Genomic DNA, 20,364 nt, shown 5'->3' with positions numbered 1-20,364 from the left:
GCTGACCGTCATGGCCCATCCCTCTCCCAAGGAAGGCGAGCCCTTGGGCAGCGCTGTTCAGTCCTCGCCCGTGTAACTGCAGAGGCGTCTGGCGGCCTCTCCTGCAGCAGCTCCTGCCCTTGAGGTAACCTGCTGAACACGGCTTTGTTCCCTGTGGCAGCCGAGCAACTCGCAGGCACCGATGCGGGAGCTCAGGAACTCACAGGCTGGGGGCGACCCCTCCCCTGGCTCCTCCACATCAGCCCATCCCTCCCCTGCTGCAGTCAGGAGCTCTTCTCAGTACACCGCCAGAGGGAGGGGATCTGCCCTCAGTGCTGGGAATGAGGCACCCTTTGGGGGGGAACCCCACACTCCATGACACGTGGGGCATGGAAGGGGTTAGTTGAGAAGGATTGACAGCGCTGAGGGGTGGGATAGCCAGGGCAAGGCCTACTCCAGAGGTACTGCATTGTTAGAGAATGGATCCTGCTGGACCACCCAGGAGACGTTCCACCAGGGAGGGAGCATGGACTGGTGGTCAGAGCAGGGGGCAGTGGGTCTGGCAAGCCCACCGCTGCCACCACTCATAGTGCACTGCGCCTCGGCTGTACTTCGGAGGGTAATACCAGCTGCCTGGGAGATGTGAGAATTCACAGCTGTAAAACGCTTTGAGATCCTTGGGCGAGAGAGACACTATGGGCCAGACCCTCGCTGGGGTAAACAGGGCTTGGCTCATTGATTGGATTGGGGCTCTCCTGATTCACACCTGCTGGGGCTCTGGTCCATGAAGTGCAGAGCGTTAGCGGCTAGACGCGAGGCTATGCAGCCACTCAGCCGCTGCCAGGACTGTGCGCTCTGCCAGGGAGAAGTTGGCTTTCCAGGCTCTCTTTGGGCACCCTCACTAGCCTGTGTCCACAGCGCTCACCATTGCCCCAGCTCGTGAGAGCTCAGTTGGTGCAACCTCCACCTCAGCCCCTCCCTCCCGTGCTCCGTCCCAGCTCCATGGCAAGGAAGAGCGCACGGAGACAGGGCACATCTCTACAGGAGGGGTGAACTGATCAGTCCTGCTATGGGCAGGGTGGGACTGACGGGGTGACCTCCCTTCCCCTCTAGCCAGGACCGGCTCTAGGCACCAGCAAAGCAAGCACGTGCTTGGGGCGGCACAGTTCCAGGGGCGGCATTCCGGCCATCTTTTTTGCTTGGGCAGTTGCGCTCTCGGAGCTTGGGGCAGCAAATTTTTTGCTTGGGGCGGCAAAAAAACCTAGAGCCGGCCCTGCCTTTAGCCACAGGAGAGGGAGTTTGTTCAGAGAGCGAAGAGCCAAAAGCAGACAAAGAAACAAACCCGGAGCCCCTGCCAGAGGCAGGAGCTGGTGACTAAGATGTTTATCACACAACATCTTTAAAAGAAACTCTACAACTCACTCCTCCCCTTCCCCCCAGTCGATCCTTGCACCCCGGGTGGGCAGGAGCTCCTGGGTAGCTGTTTGCAGCCTGCCTAGAGGCTACAGCAGGGGTTGGCAACCTTTCAGAAGCGGTGTGCCGAGTCTTCATTTATTCACTCGAATTTAAGGTTTCGCGTGCCAGTAATACATTAACGTTTTTAGAAGGTCTCTTTCTACAAGTCTATAATATATAACTAAACTATTGTTGTATGTAAAGTAAATACGGTTTTTAAAATGTTTAAGAAGCTTCATTTAAAATTAAAATGCAGAGCCCCCCGGACCGGTGCCCAGGACCCAGGCAGCGTGAGTGCCACTGAAAATCAGCTCGCGTGCCGCCTTTAGCACGCGTGCCATAGGTTGCCTACCCCTGGACTAGAGCAAACGTACTGGTACGGTCAATGCACCCAGGCTGCCAGGCTTCCCAGCACACATCTACAGTGCCCACTCTGCCCCCACAGTGCCCGTGGGCTGGGGGACTCGGAGGCCAATCTCTCCCCTCTGCCAGGCTGGGGCTGGTCTAGTTCTTCCACATATCTCAGGTATTTCCAGTGTGCCTGTCGCGCCACCCAAAGGGTGGGCACAGAGATGGGTGCCACACTCAGATCAGCCACAGTGGGGCGCTAGAGAGGCAGTGGACATCTGGCATCTGGAGCTACAGTGCAGCAAGGCAACATAGCACCCTCCTACCTCCGGAGCGCCCCTAGTCGGTGCTAGGCATGAGCGCTCAAGCAGGGATTGCAGGGAGAGCGCGCAGAGCCCACCCCGCGGCCCTTACCGCCTCTCTCCGCCTTCGCCACGTCCTCATCGCTCTCCTTGTGGGCCGTGCAGTGGTAGCCCTTCTTCTTCAGGAGGTTGCAGAAGAGGATGCCCAGCAGCCCCATGACGCAGAAGACCGGCACGATGGCCAGCACGGCGTACTGTGTGGTGTGTTCCTCCCGCTTCCCGTCCCGCGTGCCATTGGATGCCGCCCTCTCGTCCCGTCTGTGCAGGGTCTCGACGTTTCTCGCCAGCCGGGTCAGCCACTGCTTCGCGCCTGGAGGGACAAGGGTTAAAAGAGATCCTGTAGTGAAGGTGGCCTAGTAGCTCAAGCACTAGACTGGCCGCCAAGAGACCTGGGTTCTAGTCCTGGCTCTGCTGGGTGACCTTGTGCCTCAGTGTCCCCATCTGTAAAATAGGGACAATGCTACTTGCCTCCTTTGCAAAGAGCTAGGTATGTTTATTAGGAGGGAGGGAACACTCCTTTGCCAGGCAGTTATCGTAGGTGTCACTGCCTGATTGTCAGTGAAATGTTCGTTTTTTGGTTCACATTTACTGGGTTTAGGTTGAGATTTCTGGAAACGTTGTCAGGTTTTGGGGGAGTTGGTTTCAGCTTTTCCTTGAAAACTGGGAAAAACAACCCAGTCTGGGGTAACTGAGGGGCCGCTCTGTGAGGGGCCTGTGACGCAGTTGGCACTCCGTGCCCAGCCCCTGGTGCTGGAGAGCTGTCGCCCTGCAGCCGGGCGCTGAAGTGGCTGGGATTTGGGGAGCCAGGCCCGCGCAGTTAAAGCTAAAATGCTGGTCTGCAACAGGAAGTCACTCCGGCTTTCAGCCCCCCCCAGGAAAGAGAGAGTCACTGATGGCTCAGGACAGGCTGCAAGGGGCCTGGAGGCACTGAAATAGCAGCCCCTCTCCTCCCCCAAAAAAGCCCCAAAGCACCAGCTTCCCATCCCCCAGCTCCTCCTCACCCCACACAGAGTCTCCCTCCTTCACTGGCCCCCCCCTTTTGCCCCCTCCCACCTGCACTTTTCGCCACAGGTCCGGCCCCCTGCCCCTCCAGCCAGACTGGAAGCTGGAGCCTGGCCCAGGGAGCCCGGGCAGCTGTGGGGAGCCGCAGACCCATCACCTGCCTGGGATGGGGGCGTCCTGAGAGCAGCACATGGAGGGTCTGCAGCTTTCCACAGCTGCCTGCTCTGGCTCCAGCTTCCAACCTGGCCTGCGGGCAGTGCCGCAGGGGCCGAAGAGCCGCAGCCAGGTCGTGGTAAGAGCTCTCCCGCAGACACATGGTGTGTATTTTTCACGCCCGACCGACAAAAGTTTTGCCAACAGAAGCGCTAGTGTAGTCATAGCCTCACTCAGCCCCTGGGCGATACTGATCCCCAGCCAAGGATTCGATTTCTGATATGCCCACAGCTGGAACAGAGCTGGTGTGGTCACTAGTGGAGGGATGGGAAAGCAGCTCCTGTTAGCTCCATTACCGCAGGACAGGGGAGAAGCGATCCCAAACCACAGAAAGACGTGGGCCAGTTCTCCTCTGAAATGCACATCCTCCCTCCTGCCTCCCACTTGGTGTGAGCAGAAGGGGGATCCGTTCATGGCTGGGGAACCTATTCAGAGATACCTCCACTCCCGTCCTTGGTGTGACCGTTTCAGAGGGACACCAGGATCAGACCGCACAGCTGAACCGGCTGGGCCGCGGCAGGTAGGCAGAGGAATCCCCACCAGGCCATCTCCCCCGCTCTTTCCATCCAGTTCCCTTAGCCAGGACCTCTCCAAAGCACTTACTGGCTACAGGGGCCCCACCCCCAGCCCTCCTATGCATACAGCAGCAGCGCCCCGGCTTCACCATCCTCCACCCTGCGGGTGGGTGGATACCCTGTAGGGATGAGCCAGGTTTCCAACTAGGTTCTAGGCACTGTGGGCAAGGACAAGGGGCCAAGCGCCCTATTCTTGTGCCCTGGGAGCTTTTGCGGCCGTTCAGGATCTAGGTTGTTACAGGCCTAACCCACTGCAGGGCTCCAAACCAGCGCCTCCGGGAGTGTCAGGCTAGCCTGGCCCCAGGTGAGTCCGCACGTGAATCACACTTTACAGACGGGGTTCGTTTCCTTCCAGCCAGCCCCACGTGACCCCCTGCAATGAACCCCGCACGCCCCCAGACCTGAACACTGGCAGTCTCATCGCGGGTGGGGAGGGTCTGCCCCTGAGAGAGGAGCTTGCACTGCAATGATAGCCCTTGCAGGAGGATGTGGAGATGTCTAGCTAGCTAGCTCACCACCGAACACCTGGAATGTGTGGCCCTGGTGTACGTGGATGGCACTCACACGCCTGGGATGCAACTGGGCAGATATGTGGTGCATGCACACCTGGCCCTGACTGTGCACACCGTGTAGGCTTGGGTGGTACAAACAGGAAATCCACACGACCAGACATGTGTGTCTGCAGTTATGAGTTTTTACCATTATAGTTACCAGCCCCACTAACTAAATCCCCATCTACATAAATTCCCCTTGCAGGTCCTGTCAGTCATGGTGTTCTCCCCTTTCCTGTCCCCAGCAATGGCGATGCTGCGCGCTGTGACAATAGCTGAGGCGCTGCGCCCTAGAAGTGGCTGCATTACAGGGATCTCCTGCTTTAACACATTGTTTGTATTACAACAGCGCCTAGAGGCCAGGGCTTTGCTGGGCTAGGCCCTGTGCAAACTCCGAACACGAGACAATGCCTAGCCTAAGGCGCTCACATGGAGAGCTCTTTAACTCCAGAGGCGTTGGCAGCGACTCTGCAGGTGAAGATCTGCACTTAAAGCGGGACTCCAATCCCGCCCCTTCACATGTCAATCAGGACAACCTGGCACAAGAGGTCTGCAGAAGAACAATTGGATTTGAGGCAGTTTCTCCTTTAGCGAATTCTGCATTGCACCCGCCGAAGTGCTTTAATGAAGCGTTGGCACAAAGAGTGCTTTATAAATACATTACTGGGGAGGCATAAATCGCCGTGGGACTGAAATAGCTCGAAGAATGTGCAAGTCAAACTGAGCGACCGAGAGCATGCTGGAGTCCCTGCCATCCCCAGCTGCCAGGCAATTCTCAGAGCCAAGAGGTTGGGCTTTTTCTACCCGAGTTGCCAACAGACAAGCTGCTGGCCAGGGCCAGCAGATCAGCAGACCACATCCGGGATTGGTGGGGATCTGCACTTGCACTGCTCTGGCTCTTGGGGGGATCTGGTTTAGGTTTCAGATGCTCTTTTGTCCTGCTCTTTAAAACTCCTCAGTGCTTCTCTTTTCACTGATTGGGTGCGGTCACTTTCCTTGTTTTCCAGAGCAGGGGTGGGTGAAATCGCTCCAGAGTGCCTGTGCAACTCTTCTCCCCACCCAAGAACTGTCCCTTCTGCCTGAGAGGGCGGGACACGTGGTCATCTGCCCCTAAAGGAGGCTCCCCCCTTCTCTGGGAGATCATGGGCATTCTCCTTTCCTGGCAGCACACCTGGTCTCTGCTAGACAGGCAGAGAAAGGTATTACAGTCCAGATAGGACTGGTCCCCTGTCCGGATGGGTGCCCCCTTCTCTGACTTTTGTTATGTGCACCAATATGGAGGTGATGTGTGGTGGGGGTGGGGCAAGGGGTTTGGAGTGTGGGAGGGGACTCAGGGCTGGGGCAGAGGGTTGGGGTGCAGGGGGTGAGGGCTCCAGCTGGGGGTGCAGGCCGGGGCTGCGGTGCCTCTCCCCACCGCAGCCTGGCACGCCCCAACTTGCTCCCCGCCCACCCCCTACCTCTCTCCTCTCCAGGCCCCTTGATGGCCGCGCAGCTTAGAGGGAACTTAAGCTGCTGGGTCTGCGATTGCGCAGTGGCAGGGCTGCCCTGGGTGATCACAGGTCCAGCAGGGCAGAGGACTGGCCATGCATGTAGTGATTCAAATTCTGTCTCCCTGAACTGCACGGAGACAATCTCAGTGGGCAGCAGAGGCTCCCAAAAGATCGTCCTCCCTTTTGGCCCTGACCCATGGCAACACCGAGCGTGACGTCTATGGTGTCCGTTCCCCTCTCACTGTTTACACTAACCTGGGCAGCCCGGCATGCCTTTGGGAGCAGAGGAGCATGGCAGGCATTCGGCTGTTGGGTCCGTCTCTCCTTCAGGGCTGTAAAACCTGCCAAGAGCAAAGAGAGGTTAGCAAAGGACCGAACACAGATTGAGGCCACGGCTGGCAGTTAAACAGCACACAGGCGTTCTCTGGGGACGGGGGCAGCTGCTACAAATTCCAGCGCAGACAAAGCCTGACTACAGTGGACACAGGTTACATTCCCTGCACGCCATAAGCTATTCGCTTTCTTTCCTACTCTGCACTGCTAAGCATCTGCCACGTTCCACCCCAGAAGTAGCTGCATTTAGTGGTGGGGCAAAGCCATCCCTAGCTAGTTTATACAGTGCTTGGAGAGCATTTTCAGAGCAAAGTGCAAGACAGTTTCCCCCAACAGGGAAAGGAAGGTGTATGCTCATCACCCCTTCACCAAATCTCTGACTCACTGGATTTGCACGGGCCAGACTCACCCGCTCTGGAGCTAGTCAGTAGCCCAGAGCAAGAGAGGACTAAACTAGTGAGTTTCTCTCCTCCCTCTTGCCTGAAGGATGCCGGCTTGGAGGAGTTGAGCCAAGTGCTTTCTAGTGACTCACACGAACACTCACAGGCAACCGCTTTCCTGCTCAGCAGCTTGGATATTTGCTCTCCGCGGTGCACGGAGGTTGCCTGGCAGCCAGAAGCGTTCCCACTCGACAGGGCTACGCCAGCCCTGCTAGCTTGTCTTCGATCTAGTAACACCCTGCAGACGGGCCCTCACTAACCACCCCTTATGCCCAACAGCTCAGAGCCAGATCCACAAAAGCTAAGGGATTCGGGCCCTGGCCAATGCAGCGTTTTGAAGTCCTTACACACAGTTACCCCCTGGGAGGCTGGCAAGAATCAGGACCCTCAATTTGCAGATGCCACCCAGCTCCGTGCATGGGCCCGACTCCCATCCCCACTGCACTGCCCACATAAGGACAAGCCACAAAGCAAAGTTACCCTGGCATGCAGCCTCCACACCGGCTGTCTGCTGTGGCTGTCCCAGGGCTGGCGTGGACCCTCTTCCTGGCCTCACAGGCGGTCTGAGGCAAGCAAGGCGCCGTGCCGTGGCTGGCTGAGAAGGTTCCCGGAGAGCAGGCTCGACAGGTCACGCCTAGGCCTTGCCCAGAGCCGCACTTCTACAGGAGAGCAAACGGAGAGGGAGTCAGGAGGGGAGCTGGCACCGTCGGCCGCCCCTATGGCGCAGCAAGCTCCTCTCTGCGCCAACGGGTCTCTTCTCTGAGCTGCAGGGAGAGATCAGTCCCCATGGCCCGTTCCACCCACAGCCTCTCTGCTCAGGCTACCAACCAGCGCTAACTGGGACTGAAGTGCTCCAGTAGCCCACCGCACAGTGGCCACCCATCGCCAACCCCTGGTTTGTACTGGGCTGGGTCTGAATCAGTGAAAGGGCTTTAATCTCCACCCCACCCCCACAGGGCAATCTGCGGAGCCATGCGCTTCCTGATTGCATCAAGGGCTGGACAGGACAGACACCCCCATCCCACCCCCGGGCAATACTGCTGCTCAAGCTGCTGGCCAGCAGCCCCTTGCTAAGTAGCCGGTAGAATGGCTTACCCTATCCGGCTCCTCTCCGGGGGGACACTCCGCACAGGGGGCACAGTCCCCCTCCACGGTCCAGTATTCCTGCTCCCCACATGCCAGCGCCCATGCCCGGTGCCGGCTCAACAGCTGAAAAGAGACAAGGCAGCGATGGGCTCACAGTCCGTGGGGACCAGCCTCCTACTGGGAGGAGGCACCATCCATGCACTGGGAGGAGACACCGCCACCATGGTCCTCTGCTGCTGCTTGGTGGCCCCAAGGCCCTCATCCAGAGAGTCTCCAAGAGCATTTTCTGCCTGCTAGGAGGAGCTGGCAGCAGCTGGCAAGGGAAGAGTCCAGGCAAGTCACTGCTAGTCCCTTTCCCACCTCCAGGCTGGGCAGGGCTTCCCCCTACATGACACCCATGCTTATAGGAAGGGTCTCCAGAGAGGAGGCTCCCACTGCTTCCCTTTGGGAGTGGTTTACATCTCCAGGGCAGCCTGATGCCCATCAGGTACAGACGTGGGCCCCAGGTTGCTTCATCAGAGTCGCTTGCAGGGTGTCTCACTCGCCACAAATAATTTCTGGAGAGGAAGGACAGTTAGCTGGATGACACGGACCCAGGCAGGACCAGTCCCCACCAGCCTGTGACCTCCACAGAGTACACGAGTAGCTTTGCCTTCAGGGCAGGCAGGTGAGCACAGCACATTGGGAGGGGCTGATGGACCTGCCCCCACGCTACAGAAGAGCTGGCTTGCCCAGGCCCATCACCCTGGTATCTGAGCACCTCCAGCCTGCCAGCTCAGCCCTCAGCAGGATTCCATTGGGACAAGTCTCTCCCTTTAAAAAAAACAAACAAACAAAAAACCCAACCCCCCCCCCCCGGGGGGGGGGGGGGGGTCAATAGCACTCTGTCCTGCCGCAAGCCTGCAACAGCAACGCAAGCAGGGTCCCAGATACACAGCCAGCAACCCCTTCCCATAAGCACAACTGGGAGACAAGAGCCAGCCCAGCACCGCCTGCTTCCTGAGCTAAGTGGGGAAATGGTCCCGCTACTGTGGGGCACTTTCCTGGCTTCTGCACTACCCCGGTGGCATTGGCTAGTGAAAGGATACGAGTCCTCGCTCCCACTCCCTTTACCCAGAGGCCTGCCTGATCTCCAGGGCTCCTCTTCCTCCCTCCCGTGCGTCAGAGTCCTCGTAACCCCGACAAGGCTGGGCCCACGACTCCTGGGGGGCTCGACCCCCAATCTAGGACAGGGGCTTGGGGGTCCCCACTCCAGGGTACTCTCTCCACACCGGCCACTTCCCTGACCCACTGATCACTACATTAATAAATTGGAATTGGTTTGAACTTAAACAGCAACTACAAGAAAGATAGGGGGAAAAGGTCAAAGGAACAGGGGCCCCGCCCTGTGGGCACAGGGACCACCACAACCAGTGTCGCTGGGACGTAAGGGAAGTTCACAGCCTGTTCCTCACACAACCCAGGCCCTGTCCCAGGCAGGGGTCAGCACCACCATGTTGCGCGATGGACACTTGACAAAAATACCGGACGTAGTGACTTAACTCTGCCCTACCCTACTCTGCCTCAGGCAGTGCCAGCTCACACAGCGGACGGGCCCTGGGCTCCCTCACTGGCCTGCCTGCCCTGTCAATCGGGCTGACCTGGAGTGTTGGCCTCTCCCCATTGGTCCTGAGGACTGCCAGTCTCAGGATCCTGATTTTTCTTCATCCCTTCCCCTTTCTTTTTGTATTGGGAAAGGGTCAGCCAAAAACCCCCAACAGCCCCCTTACACTTCATCACCGCCACGCTGCCTCCCCAGGGGCGCTCAGGCAGGATGGCAGCGATAGGACCATGAAACATCCAGAGAGACAAGGCAGGGGAGGTGAGATCTTTTATTGGACCAACTTCTGTTGGTGAGAGACGAGCTTTCGAGCCACACAGAGCTGATCCTCAGGCTGGACAACAGAAGCTGGTCCAATAAAAGATATAACCTCACCCACCGTGTCTCTCTAACATTACTCCTGGGGGGATTCTGTATGACCGCGCACCCACAGAAAACACCCCACCCCGCAGAATTCCTGGCTTCCCTGTTTTCTGCAGGGAAGCCGCGCGCGGGGGGGGGGGGAGGGGGGGAGAAGAGAGAAAGGATGACCATGGGTGACATTTTTGGGGAGCCATTGTCTCCCCCAGAGGCAAGGCATGGGGGGCACACAGGGTTACATGCTGCTGCCCCGCCCCCCCCCCCCACACACACTCATTTCTGCAAGCACAGAGCTGCCCAGCTGAAGGAGGCTGCCTCTCTGGCTCCACTGACTCTGCAGCTGAATGCAGCCTCCTGGGTCCTAGGGGCAGTCGTGTTCCCCTTCTGTGTGCTGGGAGCCTTCCTGTTTTCTGTGCAACAGAGAGTGCCCGCCCTGCGGTGGGGCTGGGGGGGGAGGAGGAGAACGTGGGAGTGAGAGGAGGGGGGATAGGGGAATCATGGGGGGAAAGCAGGCATGCGGCGTCCACTCGGCAGCAGCTAAGGCTCCCCTGTTAAGTAGGCCCATCGAACCCTCACCTTGACAAGCCCTACCCCCCTACACCTGAACCTCTCCAATGAGCCCCCCACACCCAGACCCCACCACCGAGCCCCATCTCCCCACACCCAGACCCTCCCCCCCCACTGAGCCCCGTTGCCCCTGCACCCGAGCCCCTGTGCATCCAGATCTCCCACTGAGCTGCCCGCACCCAGATGGCCCCACACAGAAACCTCTCACCCCACACCTGGATTCCCCCCCCCCCCCACTAAGCCCCTCCACACTTGGATCCTGCTGGGCTGAGCCTGCCCAGCCACACCTGGTGCGCCTGGCGCAGAGGGGCAGGACCCCAGAGTGTTCTGGGGCAGGCCCGGCCCTTGCACTGTGTCAGGGTCAGGTGCAGCCTCTCAGCCAAGTCCCTGTACAGGAGGAGGTGGGGACTTCAGGGTGATCTCCCACCTCAATGCAGCCAGTGGCCTGTGCTCCCCACTGCCACGCTGGAGCCACATTTTATTGACAAATAAAGTTTTGCAGAATTTTAAAATATTGTGCCCATCATTTTTAGGCGCAGAATTCCCTCAGGAGCAGAACATCCTGGGAATGACACGGCTTCAACTTCACTGCACACAGCCTACGCCACACAGCCCTGGGACTGGCTCTCTGCTCCCCTCTGCCCCCAGAGCTGGGCTTGACTCTGCTGGATAGTGGCTGGGGCCATACGGTTCCAGGAGGAACTTACTAACCCTGGCAGCCACCCACTAGCAGCCACTAGCACTGAACAGGGAGGGCCCAGCTGCACTGAGCAGGGCCGGCTCCAGGCACCAGCTTGCCAAGCAGGTGCTTGGGGCGGCCACTCCGGAGAGGGGCGGCACGTCCAGCTGTTCGGCAGCAATTCGGCAGACGGTCCCTCACTCCCGCTCGGAGCGAAGGACCTCCCGCCGAATTGCCGCCGCAGATTGCGATCGCAGCTTTTTTTTTTTTTTTTGGCGCGCCACTTGGGGCGGCCAAAACCCTGGAGCCGGCCCTGACTGATAGCTCCGATTCTGACTTGGATCCGAGCCCAAGGGCCAAAGCAAGATGCTCATTAGACCCAAGTGCGTTGGTTTAGGTAGGTTATAAGCAGCCTGTGTCACCCTCCGAGTAGGGAGCCAATCAAGTCAGGGTGAGGGTTACGTCGTGCCTCCCACAAGCTAATCCCTAGGCAAGCTCCTGTCCCGCTCCCTGCAGGTGGGATGTGGTAGCTACAGCTGCCTCTGGGGAAGCAGAGAGAAGAGCTGCAGACAGCTGGCGTCCGACAGCCCTGGGGCAAGGCAGGAACAGGAACAATCCCCCCTCCACCTGCCAACTCCCCCCTCCTAGCCACACTACCAGATAAAAGCACTGCCAGGCAACCCCTGCACACCGTCTGAACAAGCAAACAAAGCACTAGGCTACTTATCGGCACAAAAGCGGGGGCAGCGGCTCTTGCCAAGACCGAGCGCGGTACTGGTCACTTCAGAAACCACCACTCAGCCCCGGACAGAAATAGATCGGAAGGTGGGAGCCTTGTGACAGCACTCACCTAGCCTGTTCTAGCAGGCGTTTGCTTGGCCCTGTGTTTCTCCAAGAGGCAGCACTAGTTACCTGCTCCTTTCAGGTTCTCCAGCTATGTTCTCCCCCACTACAGCAGATCCAGCCCCCTGAATGCCAGTATTGCTACGCCCTTGCTATGCCCAGCCGCAGCACTGCGGCTAGGAGCGTTACGATAGCCCTTCCTCTTAGGAGCAGGAAACGTGAGGCTGGACGGCCCAGTGGCCTGATCTGGGATGGCATAGCCTATGGAAAGGAGAGGTCATTCACAAGAGTTGGTCCCCAGTTTAGGCTAGAGACCCCCCCATGTCACTAAACGGAGAGGCACAATGCAGGCTGATAAGTTTCGGGAATCCCCAGCAAGGGGTGTGCGACACTTTCTAGCACCACACCTAGCGCAGGAGAACCAGGAAGTGAAACTGGACGGGCTAGTGTCACACACCAAGCTCAGGGAAACACAAAAAAGAGTTACATGCAGCATCAGTGGCCAGCCTGAAGAGGTCATTTCAGTTCTGATCATGGCTGCGTGCTTCCGCAGCACCTGCGGAGAACTCCTGTCCAGCAGGTAAATAGCTCGCTGACAGATGGGTAAGTCAAGGCTCAGAGCACCAGATCCTCAGCTGCTATCAATTCTCAGAGCTGAGGCAATTTATGGCAGCTGAGAATCTGCCCCAGAGAATTCCAGCAGCTTGCCCAGTGCTGGGCCAGAAGGAGAATTAGTAGCAGTCCCAGGTTTTGCCTCTCCTGGGACTGTTGGCAGAAGTAGCACTGCTGGACTTGGTCACAGCCGTTCTCCTCCCAGCTATTCAGCACCCCCCCGCCCATCAATGGAGGGTGGGGAGCCCCTGGTGGGTTCACATGAATTTTCAGTTGTTTCATTCCCCTTTTGAAGAGGGCCTAAAATTCATGAGGACGCACAGGTTGGGTCCCAGTGGAGTCCAGAGCCCACTGGTGTAGGCAGAGAGCATTGTCCCTGGGCAAATAGCTCGCAAGTTGACAACTCTGTGCCTTCTTTGGACAGCAGCACCTTCAGCAGGGGCACAGGGCACCAAGACAGGCACCGTTCATTAGCACGTTGTTCACTCATTGCGTTCGCCAATAGCAGGCTTGGTGGGGACAGCAGAGGGCAGCCCTCCCAGATTGCCCTCGCTCCACATCGTAAACATGCTCAGGTGGTGACCATTTCTCAGGAAAGACGTAGAACAAAATGGATTCCCCCCACCCCCACGGGAGTTGAGTTTTTTGACCACACAAAAATTGATTCACAGATTTGTTTCAGTTAGTTTCTTTGGCTTTCCTTTACCCCTTTTTTCCTTCCCTCACTCCTGTTCCACGCCCCCTTTCTTCCACTGAAAAAAGGGAGGGAGGGAAGAAAAGGGAGGAAATCCCCCAAACTGAAGTGAAATAAATGTCTAAGTTAAAAGGGAAACTTGTTTCGGGGGGGAGTGGGAGAGAGAGAGAGAGGAGGTGTCAAAGGATCACATGAAAGTGTTTGAGGAAAACAATGAAAATCTCTCAAAAGTTTTGGTTTTCTTCCAAAAGTCATTTTTCCTTGGGGGGGGGGGGGGGGGGGGGAAATGGATGAAAAGATTTTGGTAAGCTCCGCTCTCTTTGAAGGCTGAATGTTTCACCTGTGATGTATCCACACTCTAACAAGCTAGGAACCAGGTTCTAACTCTGATCTCAAAGTGGGGCCTCAGTGCACAGCAGAACTGAAATGACAAAGCCTGTATGAAGTGGGACAGGCTAAACAAAGTTGAGTTATGGGTGTAATACATACATACATACGTCCAGTCCCATGAAGAAGAGTTCAAAATAGAAACGGAGTGTATAAATAAAATGTCATAAGACTTTACAGTAAAAAGACTGAGGAATGCACATGTTGCATCATACACAGGCTAATTGGCAGATTGGTAGATATGAGTTAAAGAAGTGGCATGGCTTTTACAGAGAGGCAGTGTGGCCCAGGGGATAGAGCACAGGTCTGGGGCTCAGGAGATCTGGATTTTATTCCTGGCTCTACTACTGGGTGACCTTGGGCAAGTCACTTTGCTGCTTTGTGCCTCCGTTTCCCCATCTGTAAAATGGGTGATTAATGATACTGATGTCCTCTGTAAAGTGTTTTGAGATCTGCTAAGGGAAAGCATTACATATGAGCTAGATATTTATTAATAAAGTGTTTTATATAATTATTTCAGTTTACACAGTATTACTTCAGCGTCCAGAAGCTATGATGGGTACTTTCCATCAGAAATTTATTAAATTAATGCAAAATACATAATTGACCATTCACAAGGTACTGTCCTACCTGCAAAATTATCTATTAAGCCTTTCAACAGTGTCATTCAAATGTCCCTTCACCTAAACTTTGCTTGTACCCAAACACCTCTGAAAAGGCTCTCTGGAGAGTTAAAGGTAATGCAAAACAGAACAAAATTGGCCTTGGAGCCCTTGTTTGGCTTCTTTACAACCTTTGAAGGTGGCCTGAAAGGATTTTCATTCAGTTTCTTTGCCTGCATTTCTTTGCTTAAAACAAAAAGCAAAAACAGGAAATTCAGGTCTTCTCTACCCTAGAAAACTATGGCAAGTGAAAAAAAAAATTAAGTTCTAACATCTCACGAGACTGAAAGCAAAGGGAGTTTTAGTCATGACGACAGTAAACGCGCTGTTGGTTACAACTATCTAATTCCAAATGACTAGCAGAATCTCTGGAGAAAAGAAGTCTGTTAAAAATGCACCTTAATTAAAGGAGGGTGTTCTAAGCGCTCAGACATTCCAAAAACCTCCAAAAGATCCTCCAACCAAACTAGATAAGGTGTTTTTGGTTAAAAATATATTAAAACAAGTAAGGGGAAAAAATTAAGAAAACTAAACAGACTATGAGGGATAAAAAAGGCCTGAGAAAGAAGCCAAAAAGAATGTAAAGCCAATTTAAAAAAATATATATATATTGTAGTGCCCCTTTAAATATGGGCTCTGGAAGACCAAAGATAGGGAGTGAATTTCAGAACTAAAAAGGCTGCAAGGAGCATGCCCTGCCAGCAACTCCCTTATATAGGTGCTCCAACTTGAGCATACCATATTGATTACAGCTGCACTGGGAAGAGAACCAGTCTCTTACATCTTGGGTATGAAGCTATGAAAGGTCAAAACCATAGCCTGTCTCCACCCAGCAGCTCACGAAGAAGCCAGGGAGTCATTGGTTATTAACTAAATTTTGTCAATTTGCAAAGCGCTTTGTGATTCTCACCAGGAAGGCATTGCGGAGAGCCAGGTTAATATAACTAAGGGAGGGAAGAATGGGGCAAGCCCAGATCCTCTCATCTGAACCCCTGTTCTTGGGTCAGTTCCAAAGCTGGATGGGCCCTACCAGCCTGGTCTGAGCAGAGGTCAGCTGATTTTATAAAATGGCTATTATCTGGGCTGAGTAAATCACACCGCTGACACCAAAACCTCAGCCCTGATCCCTGTTTTAACCCTCCAAACGCTGTCTCCTCCCACAGCGTAACTAAGGATGGTAATAGCACATTGCAGCAGTGAGACAGGGAACCGCATCGGTTTTCAAGTGGAGCACCATGGGCTCCGCTGTCTGCAACACTTCCCAGCGCCAGAGTACACAGAGCAGCAAGCCACGAAACGATCCCCACCAGCAGGGCAGATTTCGGGAACCTGTTCTCTTACCACAGCAGTCAGGACCAGCTACTTATCAGCCAGCACAGCTCAGCTCTGACCTAATGCTTTGCATTTGCCCAGGGCCATCACTTCCCAGCCAAGGGTAATCAGGGATAGGCAAGGGGCACAGGGCAGTCAGGAATTCCCCTCAGCACTTCCTCTTTGTCCACAGGATGCGCCTTGGGGCAGCAGGCCAGCCATAACCAGGGTAATGGCCACCCCCTCCTGTCCCTCAGCAGTGCCTCAGGGCAGATGAGTGAGTGGAGAGGCAGGCCAATGGGACCCTGTGTCCACAGCTTTTAAAGGGATCGAGCCGGAGCCGCCACATCGATTTATAGATATTGCAGCAAACCCGATGCCCAGCTCTGCCTCCGCGTCTCTACTGGATGGGGAGATGAGCTCAAGGATAAGGGCTCTCGGCAGAGGTGAAAGTAAGCCGGTACGGGCCGGTACAGAGGACCGATAAGAAAAAGTGCAGTAGCTACTGGCAAGAAAATGGAGCACTCTCTCCCTCTCCGACTCCTCCTCCTGGCTCCAGCAATATTGAGGATCCGGGGGCCCGGCTCCACGAATGTTCGGGGCCGGGTCTCCCCCCTGGGCCTACCTGAGTGTGGGCTGGCCCCCTTTTGCTGCCCCCCCCCCCTGCACCTCCCTTCCGTGTCTCTCCCCTGAAGCTCCATGCTGCCTGCCTGCATTAACTGCCACTGCAGGGTCCTAGTGCCCCCCCTCAACTACTGCCTGGGCAGGCTGCCCTTCCCCCTCAGACCCTTTCATTTTCCGGTGGGACCCTCCACCAGTACAACCACCCCCCCTGCCCGCAGTCACCGCTCTTGCCCCACGCTGGGCAAGGGGCAGCCCCATCCCCCACCCCCAGTGAGGCTACAGTGAGGGGCAGCAGCAGGGGAGGAGGCGCATATGTGATGGCAGCCTCCCCCCTCCCCCCCCGGCATGGCACCCACCACAGGGGAGGCGAGAGGGATTCCTGGACCTGAGAGGGGCCCTAGGAGCACGTGCAGTGACAGTGGGGGTGTGAGTGTGCTGCCGGGGGGGGGGGGAAAGAAGGGGGTCCCTACCCCAGAGCTCGCTGCTGCCAGCAAGGAGAGGGCTGGGGGGAGTCCTCTTCTCTGGCTCCAGTACCAGGGCAGCCTGCTAGCACCCCAAACTCATCCCCAGCCCTGCCCCACCCTAGAGTCCACACCCCCAGCCAGAGCCCTCATCCCTCTGTCCTAGCCCTGAGCCTCTCCAACACCCCAAACCCCTCATCTCCAGCCCCAGACAGAGCCCTCATCCCCATGCACCCTAACCCTTTGCCTCAGCCCTGAGTCCCCTCCCACACACCAAACCCCTCATCCCCAGCCACACCCCAAATCCACCCCCAGCCTCACCCCACAGCCCTCACCCCTGCACCCCCTCCCTCCGCACCCCCCTCTTATCCCCATACTCCCTCCCAGAACCTGCACCCCCTCCCATCCCCAAACTCCCTCCCCGAGCCTGCACCCTGCACCCCTGTCCTCTGCCCCAGCCCAGGGCCTGCATCCCAGACCTCCTCCCCCACAGCCTTGGGCAGGTGGGGGGTGGAGTTGGGGGGGGCAGAGTTTGGGCAGGGGCAGGTTCTGGGCACCACCAAAATTTCTACAAACCTGCCACCCCTGCCGGCAAGAGCTGGTGCGCCATACCGGGGTGGACTGGCTTCCTGAGGCAGCAATTTAAAGGGCTGGAGCCCAGGGCCCTTTAAATAGCCCCCAGAGCCCCGCTGCCAGAGCCCTGGGGTAACGGCGGCGGCGCTTGGGTGGCGATTTAAAGGGTCCAGGGCGCCTGCCGCCGCTACCACCCCGGGCCCTTTAAATCGCTGCTGGAGCCCCACTGCCGCTACCCCAGGGCTCCAGGGACAATTTAAAGGGCCCGGGCCCTTTAAATAGCCCCCAGAGCCTGCCGGAGCCCTGGGGTAGCGGCAGCAGGGCTCTGGGGGCTATTGAAAGGGTTCGGGGCTTCCGCTGCCTCTACCACCCCGGGCCCTTTAAATAGCTACTGGAGACCTGCCACCGCTACCCCAGGGCTCCAGCAGCAGGGCTCCAGAGACGATTTAAAGGGCCCTGGAGGGTAGCGGCAGCCGGAGCCCCAGGGCTCTGTCGGCAATTTAAAGGGCCCAGGGCTCCGCTGCGGTAGCAGCAGCTAGAGCCCCGGGCCCTTTAAATCGCCCCCTTTCAATCACCCCTGAACCCCAGGGCTCCCAGACACCTCTGCAGCTGGGAGCTCAGGGGGTGATTTAAAGGGCTTGGGGCTCCCAGCGGCTGCTACCACAGCCCTAGCCCCAGGCCCTTTAAATCCTGATTTAAAGGGCCTTGGGATTTAAAGGCCCTGCCTCTTCCAGTGGAGGCCACGCCTCTTCCGGACTCCGGAGTACCGGCAAGTCCTTTAAATTACTTTCATCCCTGGCTCTCGGGCCAGGACAGACCTGGGCCCACAGCCTTCCGGTGCCCAGCATGGCAGCTCCCTGCTTTTCCAGGCCTCCCCTGCTGTGTATTTCAAGCAGCAAGGCAGGGGGGAGAGTGGGGGATTAACCCTTTGACTTCTGAAGTAAAATGCCTGTTATTCCCCTCTCAACCAAACACCCCCTTTCCCCACATCACAGCCGCCCTCCTTCCGGCCGGTCAGCCTGGGCACAGCACCCTCCCGCAGCACGGCTCCCGCAGCACCCAGACGGGCTGCGACAGCCCCCTTGCACCAGCAGCCGCCGCACGCACACTCCTCAGCATGGCCTCCTCTCCCGCTCTCGCACCAGCTGCCTCACACACACTCCTTGGCATGGCCTCCTCCCTAGGGGCATCCAGCTCCAGCCCCCCTAAGTCCAGACTGAACCCCGCCAGCTCCTGCGCCCAGGCAGCACGTTGGGCACGGGGGGAGGGGGAGGGGGTCCGAGGAGGGGGTTACAATGGACTCCACGCACACTTCCCTAACCACGCTGCAGGGGGCTGCTGCTCTCCTCTCTAGGCCTTCCTGTCCTGCAGCATGTCTAAAAAAAACAACAAACACCACACCACAGCCATTCAGACCACACTGCCAGGGGATCTGTGTGATTCTCCCTCAGCACCACTGGCCCCGCACAAGCCTCCTTCCCAGCCAATTTCCCAGCCCTGCCAGGCTTCACCCTAAGGAAGCAAGGGGCAGAGTCTTATTTTGGGTGGTCTCCAGGGGCAGCCAAAACAGATTATTTTAGCCTCGTTTCTCCTGCATTTCCCGCCCCCCCCCCACCCACACACACACACATGCTGCTTTCCTGCAGCCAGAGCCAGAGATAAAAGTCTCAGTCTTAAGATGCTCCAGTGTGACCTTTTCTAGCAATGTCCAGTATTTAGTAAGAGGAGGCTAGGGAGAGCATGAGGGAGGCTGAAGGCCTATTACAGAAGCACAGCCTGCTAGATCCCTACCATTATCTCTTAGCAGAGGGTCTCTGAAGTAGCTTCACAGCCAGGGCAGGGAGGAATCGCTCCTGAACCAGTCGTGTCAGAGCAGTCACGTGATAAGCATCAACGCTCATTTATAATCACGCTACCACTTGAGTATTGATAACGGAACCAGGGCGTTGCGTGCCTCCAGGAGAGGCAACGGGCAGCGAGTGGGCATGACCACAACCCCTTCGGCTCTGGGGCAGGAGCTGTGGGTCTGGGGGACTTGGTATGATGCAGGCGGAGTTAGGACACTGCTGAAAAAGACCACGTGGCTAGGCTGCCTAGAAGGAGCCCAGAGGCTGGAAGGCGGCGAAGAGGAGAGCTCTGGGTAGGATCAGACTAGTAAAGAGAAGAGCTCCCTGCCCAGAGACTGTACAGTTAGAAGCCCAGAGGCTGCTGTCAGATCGGTGTGGGTGGCCCTGGGTGCCTGTGTACAGCCCAGCTGACTTCAGCAGGGCTCTGTGTGGTGGCACGGGCCCGTCCATGTGGCTTCAGGTTGGGAAAGCAGACGGCAGAGCATGTGGCCCCGAGATACACTGCAGCTTGGTTTTACGGTCACTCTTGCTCGGTTGCCTGGGTTTAGTCCCCCTCCATCGGCTTACCCCAGCCTCTCTCCTGGCCTTCCCCCCTCCCATCCTCTAATACCAGCTTCCTCTCTGCCTCTTCACCCAGCCTCACCCTGCTCAACACAAGAGCTTTCTCCCCTGCAGCCTGCCTGACTCTCCGCTACAGAAGACTCCCCCCTCACCCCCGCCCTCCACGGCCTGGGGGATACGTGAGCATTCACAGCCACCGCTTTACACCACTGCCCCATGCTTGTGTGCGATGGGGTGCAGCCGGCCTGGGCCGTGCTGACCAGAACGCGCGCAGGATGATATTGTACTCACTGCGAGGAAGACAACGAGCGACCAGCAGACCAGGTTCCTCTTCATCCTGAGGGCCGACGACAGCAACAAGCCACGGAACGAACCTGCTGGGACAAGGAACAGGAGGGTCATGGTGAGTCAGCCTTCCTCCGTGGCTAGTTCAGTGTCCAGCAGGATGGATGCACCTTGGCACCCTCATTACAAACCCGGATTTATCTCCAGCCCACACACACGCCTGCTGTCCTGCTTATCCCTGAAAGTTACAGGGAGCCGACGAGAAGCCTTAGAAACCTGGGGTTAGTTAAAGGAAAGAAACCCACAATCAGACAGGCTTCCTCCAACAGCGCGCGTCCCCTTGCCTTTGGGTCTGTGCCCCGCAGCAGAGTCTGGAAGGGTTGCCAGTGATGTACAGCAGCCCTGGAACCTAAGTGGGAAAATCACCAGTGGCCATAACTATCAGCCTCAATGGATCTGTGCCC

At 57.0% G+C, this 20,364-nt stretch overlaps 1 protein-coding gene across 1 annotated transcript in view; it reads right to left on the bottom strand.

Moving 5' to 3' along the window:
* The window catches only part of RELT (RELT TNF receptor), a 32,094-nt gene extending 12,077 nt beyond the window's left edge, over positions 1-20,017 (bottom strand). Inside the window, exons 1-5 of the mRNA XM_065397768.1 lie at positions 19,907-20,017; positions 7,844-7,957; positions 7,229-7,407; positions 6,231-6,316; positions 2,197-2,454 (exon numbers count right to left, since the gene is read on the bottom strand). Coding sequence (XP_065253840.1) covers positions 2,197-2,454; positions 6,231-6,316; positions 7,229-7,407; positions 7,844-7,957; positions 19,907-20,017 — 748 coding nt within the window. The remainder of the gene's footprint in view (positions 1-2,196; positions 2,455-6,230; positions 6,317-7,228; positions 7,408-7,843; positions 7,958-19,906) is intronic.
* Between the last annotated feature and the right edge of the window lie 347 nt (positions 20,018-20,364).

The sequence above is a fragment of the Emys orbicularis genome, chromosome 1, assembly GCF_028017835.1.
Source record: "Emys orbicularis isolate rEmyOrb1 chromosome 1, rEmyOrb1.hap1, whole genome shotgun sequence".
In the NCBI taxonomy this organism is placed as follows: domain Eukaryota; kingdom Metazoa; phylum Chordata; order Testudines; family Emydidae; genus Emys; species Emys orbicularis.
This window is presented reverse-complemented; position numbering and strand designations above follow the sequence as displayed.